This window comes from Oncorhynchus mykiss, chromosome 6 (genome assembly GCF_013265735.2).
Source record: "Oncorhynchus mykiss isolate Arlee chromosome 6, USDA_OmykA_1.1, whole genome shotgun sequence".
Classification (NCBI taxonomy): domain Eukaryota; kingdom Metazoa; phylum Chordata; class Actinopteri; order Salmoniformes; family Salmonidae; genus Oncorhynchus; species Oncorhynchus mykiss.
This window is the reverse complement of record NC_048570.1, coordinates 62,742,143-62,751,165: the sequence shown is the minus strand read 5'-3', so window position 1 is coordinate 62,751,165 and position 9,023 is coordinate 62,742,143. Positions and strand designations below refer to the sequence as shown.

Below are 9,023 nucleotides of genomic sequence, written 5' to 3'. Positions count from 1 at the left end.
CTCCCTGCAGCCTTGTATTACACACAGTATACCGCACAAACATCATAAGAGGCCAAATTCGTCAAAAAACGAACCCAAAAAAAACCAAATTCCTCTGCCACCGCAGGACATATTTAACCAAAATTGAAAGCACACATACTAACTAAAATAATTCAACACATATTGGTCCCTCAGCAGCCGACCACTGTCGTCATCAGGGAAGATTGCCGGATTGTCCCAGTCCATGGCTGGTGAAGACCCCACAATATATGCTTGTGCTTTGTTAAATATTAGTCAGGGACCATACCATTCTGCAGAATGTTCTTGTATTTGATTTTGACCTGCTGCCATGTCCGTTTTGGCCCGTTCATGTTTAACACACACACACACACACACACACACACACACACACACACATTTAATGGAGTCACACTGCAAAAAAATTACTTGGTATTTTTGTCTTGTTTTCAGTAAAAATATCAAAAAATGTATCATAGCTTTATACAGTGTGATGGAGTTACTTTACACAATTTCACTCATATCTGCAGTGCATTTCAATAAAAAATTTAACCGTTTCATAATTACAGTACAACTGCATTTTTGGAGATGTGAATTAAATATTTGAATTGTAATTGTGATGTTTCAGCGGAGCGGTGAGTGTGTAATTGTGCACTACTTACGCATTCAGGCGGTCTGCAATACTTTGCCACGCTTTTTCTCTTTGCTTTATCACATTGGCGGTGTTGCCTTTCTTCTTAATTATATCTTTTACCTCCTCGTATGCCTCCATGAGGATTTGTGCTTCCGACGGGGAAAAGTACGCGGCTCTAGTTGCCATGGTAAATCAGTTAATCTGTGATCTGTGGCGGGGTCTATTTGAGTGAGCCGTGAGCGCGCACCTATCCAGGATTGGTTTCACCTGGTTTAATGAATCCGTGTCTGCTCATCCTGGCTTGGTCTTTGTGCAACCAATTAAGCCTGGACGCACATGTTTTGGCTTCATTGAGCTCAGCTGAGTCATTTATCCCGGATGTCTTAATTCTACTTTTGTGCAACAGGCCCCGGGTTTGGGTTGTTTGGTAATGCATATCGATTGCACCCATGACTAGCGGCCTCTGCTGGGCGACAAAATGACATGCACGGAGATGTAAGAAGAGCTATTATTGGTTAAGATAGTATTTTTTTATTGAATCTGTTTCCTCATTGGCTTATTTAAATGTTCGTCACGGTGATGGGATGGGCCTTTATTTGGACTTTCTAAACATTATTTGTTTTGAGGTCCTCTACCATATTAAATGGACATAAACGTTGTACTGCATGCTTTCAGGATATTTTTTTTGTGTGTGACATGCTTCGTAAACAACAGGTGTGGACTAACAGTGAAATGCTTACTTTACGGGCCCTTCCCAACAATGCAGAGAGAAAGAACATGGAAAAATAATTGTAAATAGTAAAGTAAAACACATAATAATATTAGATACACAATAAGTAACAACAAAAAATAACTTGGCTATATAGAAGTGGTACCAGTACTGAGTCCATGTGCAGGGGTACAAGGTAATTGAGGTAGATATGTACATATAACTAGAAATAAAGTGACAGATAATAAACAATAGCAGCAGTGTATGTAAATCAAAAAAGTTTGTGCAAAATGGGTAAATGCAGATATTTGGTTAACTATTTAACGAATCTGTACCTCTATATGGTTAACTATTTAACTAATTGTTACCGCTTGCCATGCGGTAGCAGGAGAGAACACTTTGACAATTTTCAGGGCTTTCCTCTGACACCACCTAGTATAGAGGTCCTGGATGGCAGGGAGCTTGACTCCAGTGATGTACTGGGCCACACGCACTACCCTCTGTAACACCTTGCGGACAGATGCCTAGCAGTTGCCATACCAAGCAGTGATGGAGCTATGGAACTTTTTGAGGATCTGAAAGGCCCATTGCAAATTATTTTCAGCCTCCTGGGGGGGGAGAGGTGTTGTCGTGACCTCTTCACAATTGTGTTGGGAAGCACTCAAACTGCTCCACTTCAGTCTTGTACCAGAGAGTATATCATTTTTGGTATTGTCTACCAGGTTACTTTTTATTTATTTAACCTACATTTAAGGACAAATTCTTATTTACAATGACGGCCTGCACCAGCCAAACCCGGACGACGCTGGGCCAATTGCGCGCCTCCCTATGGGACTCCCAATCACAGCCAGTTTGATACAGCCTGGAATCGAACCAGGGTGTCTGTAGTGACACCTCAAGCACTGAGATGCAGTTCCTTAGACCGCTGCTCCACTCAGGAGCCTCCAAACAATCAGATTTTCTCTGATATTTTTTAGGCAGGGCAGCTTTTACAATCACAATGTCATGCACAAACCTTTATGAACAAGAAAACAAGAAAACTTTCCAAGCTGTTTTTCACCATGATTTTACGGATAAAAGTATTAGAAATTATTTTGTTTTTTTCAAAATATAAACACAATGAATGCTCGATGCCATAGCTACCTCTGGTGGCTACTTTTGTAACTACAGCAAAGAAGTCCATAGAGACATTATTTAGCATACACAAGAGGCAGATACAGTAAAATACAATGATGTTATAGCGCACAAGCACATTGTCAATAATACGTGTATTTTAGTATTTTATTACAGTTAGCATCTATTCTATGTGCCATTTTTATCTCAAGGAACGTGTTTCCTGGATGTGAAAATCCTGCGCAGATAGAACGCTCATGAAGCAACATCGTGACGTAATCCGACAAGGGTCAAAGGGCCGTGCAGTACTGAATATTCTCTTTTGTGTACTGTAGCTACTGTAACTGTGAGCAACCGGAAAAGGTCCTAGTCTAATATTAGTTTATTGACAATAAATTATATATTTTCCGCAATTTGAAAGTTATGTCTATCTCAGCGTGAACATAGAATCAAATCAAATATATAGATAATCTTTGGTCAAGGGACACGTATCTCTTGGGGTTAAAGTTCGGGGTTCAGCAAACACTTTTTAAGTGCGTCAGGATATGTATGTGCTTATTTGCTCTCGTGGTCAGCTTAACAAGGGATTGTACCTATTTAATTCACTGACCTTGCTTCAATTATACAAATTCGTTACCAAAACAGAATGATGGGTACATTACATTTCAGAGCATATCAAAGGATTTGTGAACGAAATCTTGTTGTTTACGATACATAGACAGTTGTACATGTACTGAGGACTTTTCGTTGTAAGGAGTGAAATGTCTTTAATGTAGCATACCATCTTTATTATTCTTGTCATGTTGAATAACAACAGCTAACGATGTAGTTCGCTTTTTTTTATAACAAAATACCGCGCTGACCACTGCTGCAATCTCAAGGTCGAAGCCTATTGTCATTACTGACGTTTGCTAGCCAGGTAGTGAATGCACTGTTAATGGTGACCATGTCAGTTTTATTAGCTAGCCAGCTGTACTGTATTTGTATCTAACCTGTGCGAATGTTCGGTAGTCTAGCAGGCAGGGAAATGGCAGCTCTGCGACGTGCCAGTTCTTGTAGAAAGTACAAGACCATAATATGGACCGCGTCGGGACGCAACAACTGTCAATTTGTCAACAAGCGTCCAAACAACGATGGCGCCAAACTGCAGCAATCGACATGTATGAACTGTAAAATATTATCATGCTCACTTCGTCCTTTTGTGACTCAACCACATAATGGCCTCAACCATGGGCTCATTCAGGTTAGTTGCCTGTCTTTGTTTCCACCATGACAATAGCTGACCGTCATTCAAATCACAATGGTCACGCCACTCCTCTGTTATGTACTTAGCTCCTGTAACTGTGAGCAACAGGAAAAGGTCCTGGTCTAATATTATACTACCACTTCTTTCTCCAGCAACTGCTACACAGACCCATGAGTCCCAGATTGACTGCAATAAGTAAGCTAATGATCAAGAACAGCTTGTTCAAAAACCCTGTTGACCTGTGGAATATTTTAGGTAAGCAGTCACTTCCCCCCCCACCCACTAATTTGAAGATGATCTAATATTTCCCAGTCTGACACTGACTCGTACCCTATCATTGCAGGTTCCACAAATTATTTCAGCACATCTCAGTCTAAACAACAAGATCAAAAGAACAGTGATGGACCCAAGGGAAAAACTCCAGAGGAAGATGAAGGTCAGTAAGAAACCTCAACACAGCTTTGCATTCAGGCTACAGTCCTTTTATACTAGCTATCTTGTGCCATGAATACACAGGTGAGCTGTTAGCTGCACCTCTTAATTCCCCATTGTCTTTCAGAGGAGAAGAAGCGGCGGGAGCAAGAGGATCAGATGTACAGGGAACGTCTGCGCACTCTCTTCATCATCGCCCTGGTCATGAGCCTCCTCAACTCCATCAATACCAGCGGGGGAAACATCTCCTGGAATGACTTTGTCAATGAGATGCTGGCCAAGGGTGAGGTGTCTCGTGTGCAGGTGGTCCCGGAGAGCGACATCGTGGAAATCTACCTCCACCCTGGAGCAGTCATCTTCGGAAGGCCTGTACGTTCCTTTTCCTCATTCTAGAATCTGGACACTGATGTACAGTATACTACAAAGCAGAAACTGGTTAACCCCTTGATGACTTGCCTAAATATTCAGTTATTTTTTTTGAAAGATGAGCTTGGTCTAATTGATTCAACAAATGAAAACACGTATCTACATTTAGCTTTTTAATGAACCAGAAAATCAATAGTTATTTTGGGTTGCTTATCAATGTTAGCTGGCTAACTCATTGATCCTACTTTGTAGTATGCCCCTCAGCTTTTAGTGTTGATACATTCCATCCCCACTTATGTTGTGATGGCCATGTCACCTATTTATAAGCACAGGAATCTAGATGATGTTCAGTGAAATATGCCCCCCTTCACACGCTTCCTCCGTCCGTCTGTGTGCAGAGGCTGGCTCTGATGTACCGTATGCAGGTGGCCAACATTGACAAATTTGAGGAGAAGCTCAGAGCTGCAGAAGAGGAGCTGAACATTGACGCCAAGGACAGGATCCCAGTCTCCTACAAGCGCACTGGCTTCTTTGGAAAGTGAGTACCTGACTCTCAACCAACAGCTGTATCTGTGATGTGATCATGCAAGAATGAATATCACATGGATGCCATGGTTAGGTAATATGATTATACCTCAATAACATGTCATATGTTTATACCTCAACATGTAATATGTGTTTCCATGACATTGGTACAATATTGCTTTTGTCTCTTTCTGTCACAGTGCACTTTATGCCCTTGGAATGGCTGCCATTGGGGTGGCAATCCTGTGGTATATTTTCCGCCTGGCTGGCATGGGTGGAAAAGAGGGTGGCTTCAGTGCATTTGTAAGTAGAACTGTTTTCCCTTTACTAGTCTTAGCCATTTTGTTGTGTTTCTCATGCTCGTCTGTGATGTGCTCAACAGAACCAGCTGAAAATGGCCAAGTTCACTATTGTGAATGGCAAGTCTGGGAAGGGTGTGAGTTTCAAAGATGTGGCGGGCATGCACGAGGCAAAGATGGAGGTGAAGGAGTTTGTTGACTATTTGAAGGTAAGAGGGCAAATGTAAAGAGGTGATTTGTGTGACAGTTATTAGCAATGTCAACAGATGTCTTGCTGACTCCTGATTTCTCTTGGCAGTGCCCAGACAGGTACCTCAACCTGGGGGCCAAAGTCCCTAAGGGCTCCCTGCTGCTGGGGCCCCCAGGCTGTGGAAAGACTCTGCTGGCCAAGGCTGTGGCCACAGAGGCACAGGTGCCCTTCCTGGCCATGGCAGGCTCCGAGTTTGTGGAAGTCATTGGGGGTAAGATTTGCACTGTTTCCAATCAGAAGTCCTATCCGTTAAGTTGTCCAAAGAAGACTGCAAGGTGGACAGCAAGTCAAAGCAATAATAATGTATATTTTGTCTGTAAGTGCAGGTCTTGGTGCTGCCAGGGTGAGGAGTCTGTTCAAAGAGGCGCGTGCTCGAGCCCCCTGCATCGTCTACATAGATGAGATTGATGCTGTGGGAAAGAAGCGTTCCAATAACATGTCTGGCTTCTCGAACACCGAGGAAGAGCAGACCCTCAATCAACTGCTGGTGGAGATGGACGGTGAGGAGGGGGTTTGTTTTGAGTTAACCGAGATTAGGGTTACACAAATAATAGCTTTCCGTTACTTCGTCACGGTTATCAATCTCTTTATCATAACTGACGTGAAGGTTTTAAGTATTTTTTGGGGGAACATAATACATGTATCTCGTGTCTTTTTTTGGCTATTCAGCAACATTGTTTGCACTTATATACTGTTCATTACCGTTCTCCCAATAGGAATGGGCACTACTGACCATGTGATAGTCCTGGCCTCCACAAACCGGGCGGACATTTTGGACAATGCTCTCATGAGACCAGGGAGACTGGACAGGCACATATTTATCGACTTCCCCACTCTGCAGGTACAGTGCCCTGTCCTCTGAAAGTATCTATGTCCTGAAGATCTCCAATGTATTAAGTGTGCATGAGCTGTTTCCTTCTTGTGCATTTCAGGAGAGGAAGGAGATCTACGAGCAGCACCTGAAGATACTCAAGCTCACCCACCCAGCCAGCAGCTATTCCCTGCGTCTGGCAGAGCTCACCCCAGGGTTCAGTGGTATGTACACACATGGCTGAAGTTACTCAGTGGTTCGAGCCCTGAATGCTTATTTGGCTGACAGCCATGGTATATCAGACTGTATACCACAGGTATGACAAAACCTTTACGTTGGTAACCAATTTGTAACAGCAATAAGGCACCTTGGGGGTTTGTGATATATGGCCAATATACCATGGCTAAGGGCTGTGTCCAGACCCTTAGCCGTGGTATATTGGCCATATGCCACACCTCCTCGGGCCTTATTGCTTAAATAGCACCCCTCTAAAACAACTGTATATTCACCTTCTTGTATGCTGTCACTGAACATAGTAAACCAGTGTATTCTAAAAACTGTGAGCCTAACGGGATTGTGTATTACTCTCTCAGGGGCAGACATTGCCAATATCTGTAACGAAGCAGCCCTGCATGCTGCCAGGGAAGGCTACAAATCCATCGACACCTTCAACTTTGAGTACGCTGTGGAGAGAGTCCTAGCTGGTACGAGGTCATTACGATGTCTATGAATGTCTGCCACCTTGGAACTCACTCGCCAAATTTCTTGTGGTAGAGATTGATTTCTGGTCCCTTATTGACTTTCTCCGTTTGTATCCAGGAAGTGTGAAGAAAAGTAAGATCCTGTCCAAAGAGGAGCAGAGGATTGTCGCGTTCCATGAGTCTGGCCATGCCCTGGTTGGATGGCTGTTAGAGCACACAGAGGCACTCATGAAGGTGACACCACCTCCATAGCTGTACATCCACTAATGTCAGTGGGTCTTTGCTCAATGCGATATTGTTGAATACTATGGAGAAATGAACAGGACCAAAAACATAGTAGATGACCATATATTGTACAATGTTGATATATTCGCTGGTTGTCTTGTTTGCCAGGTGTCCATTGCCCCCAGGACCAACGCTGCCCTCGGCTTTGCCCAGATCCTGCCCAGAGACCAGTACCTGTTCTCCAAAGAACAGCTGTTTGAGAGGATGTGTATGGCTTTAGGAGGAAGAGCCTCGGAGGCCATCACCTTCAACAAGGTCACCACAGGTAGGCTGTCTGACCATTCATCACAACATACACACACCTATAGCATTCAGTCTGTGAGACGTTTGTCTTTGCGCTAGGTGCCCAAGATGACCTGCGGAAGGTGACTCGTGTGGCCTACTCCATGGTGAAGCAGTATGGCATGTCCTCCAGTGTGGGTCAGGTGTCCTTCCCTGAGACAGAGGAGCAGGGAGCTGTCGGACGCAGGCCCTTCAGCCAGGGCCTCCAGCAGCAGATGGACCACGTAAGTCTGCACCCGCAAAACATTACGAGTAGAAGATTCCCCTGTTGTAAGTTTACCTGTAGTTCTGTTCATTGGAGATAACCTTGTGAAGGATGGCTTGTATTTTGGTTCTTGCAGGAAGCGAAGCTGTTGATAGCACGCGCCTACAGACAGACAGAGAAACTGCTTCTGGATAACAGAGACAAGCTGATAATGGTAAGACCCTCATTCCAGACTTGTTAGCCATATTTTTGTGTGACGTGGCGTCTACATAGCTACCATATTTAAACACTCATCATGCATTGTATTCCATTGTCAAACAATTTTGCGTTCACAGTTGGCTAACCGTCTTTCTCTGTGTATATTTTCAGTTGGCCAATGCTCTTCTGGAGCGGGAAGTAGTGAACTATGAGGACATCGAGGCTCTGCTGGGACCCCCTCCCCACGGGCCCAAGAAGATGATCGCCCCTCAAAGCTGGATCGAAGCAGAGAAGGACAAGCAGGACACAGGGGAGGATGATGAGCCACGCCCACCTCCTCGTAGGAAGGACAATAATGATGAACATCTGAACCTGAGGCCTGTATGACCCGGTCAGTCTCAACACTCCTCTGCAAGAATCTGTACACACACTCCTCCAGCAATATAATGTAGGAGGGCCAGAGCGCCTCTCTGTGGTTGCAAGTTTCCAGTACACAAATCACCATAAACAGTGAAGTGCCACCTCACCTGCTTTTCCTGGTGGATATCAGTTCAGTTTGTTGATAAATGTCCATTCACTACAGTGAGGTGTAACTAGACGAGGTGTATCTGTTAGTGGTGAGGAACAGTGAACTCATAGACCTTTTAGGACCAAGGGTCCTCTTTCACTTCCTTAGAGGGAACATTTGTTGGTCCTTTTTTAGGTTTTCAGAGTATTTTAACCATACTCTGGGTAAGTGGCACCTGGTCTGGGTCAGCCTTAGCATGGCATAAATGGTGTACCAATAAAGGTTGTTTATTGCTGCAGTGGATATGCAGTTCATTGTGTTATGGGCAGAAGCCTACCTTGAGTTGTAAAATGGTGATTTGCTCCAAAATCCCTGTGATGCTCAGGGGTGTTTAAATAAAGCTTTATTTCAACTGTCATTGAGTTGCCAGCGCCATCTTGTGTTCTGTTTACCAAACTTGAA

At 43.9% G+C, this 9,023-nt stretch overlaps 1 protein-coding gene across 2 annotated transcripts; it reads left to right on the top strand.

The window, feature by feature from the left end:
• The first annotated feature begins 2,784 nt into the window (after nt 1-2,784).
• Nucleotides 2,785-8,979, top strand: LOC110526305 (paraplegin). 2 transcript variants are annotated; one of them, XM_021607141.2, is made up of 17 exons: nt 2,785-3,696; nt 3,852-3,894; nt 4,043-4,135; nt 4,259-4,500; nt 4,896-5,035; nt 5,223-5,325; nt 5,405-5,530; nt 5,620-5,782; nt 5,898-6,071; nt 6,288-6,412; nt 6,504-6,606; nt 6,976-7,086; nt 7,202-7,317; nt 7,477-7,633; nt 7,711-7,874; nt 7,992-8,069; nt 8,225-8,979. In XM_021607141.2, the coding sequence occupies exons 1-17, from the start codon at nt 3,454-3,456 to the stop codon at nt 8,438-8,440; spliced, it is 2,397 nt and encodes a 798-aa protein (XP_021462816.2). In that variant the 5' UTR covers nt 2,785-3,453; the 3' UTR covers nt 8,441-8,979. The 2 variants fall into 2 exon arrangements, with proteins under 2 accessions (XP_021462816.2, XP_021462815.2); XM_021607140.2 differs by having other exon boundaries at nt 2,786-3,696; nt 3,852-3,954.
• Nucleotides 8,980-9,023: the final 44 nt, after the last annotated feature.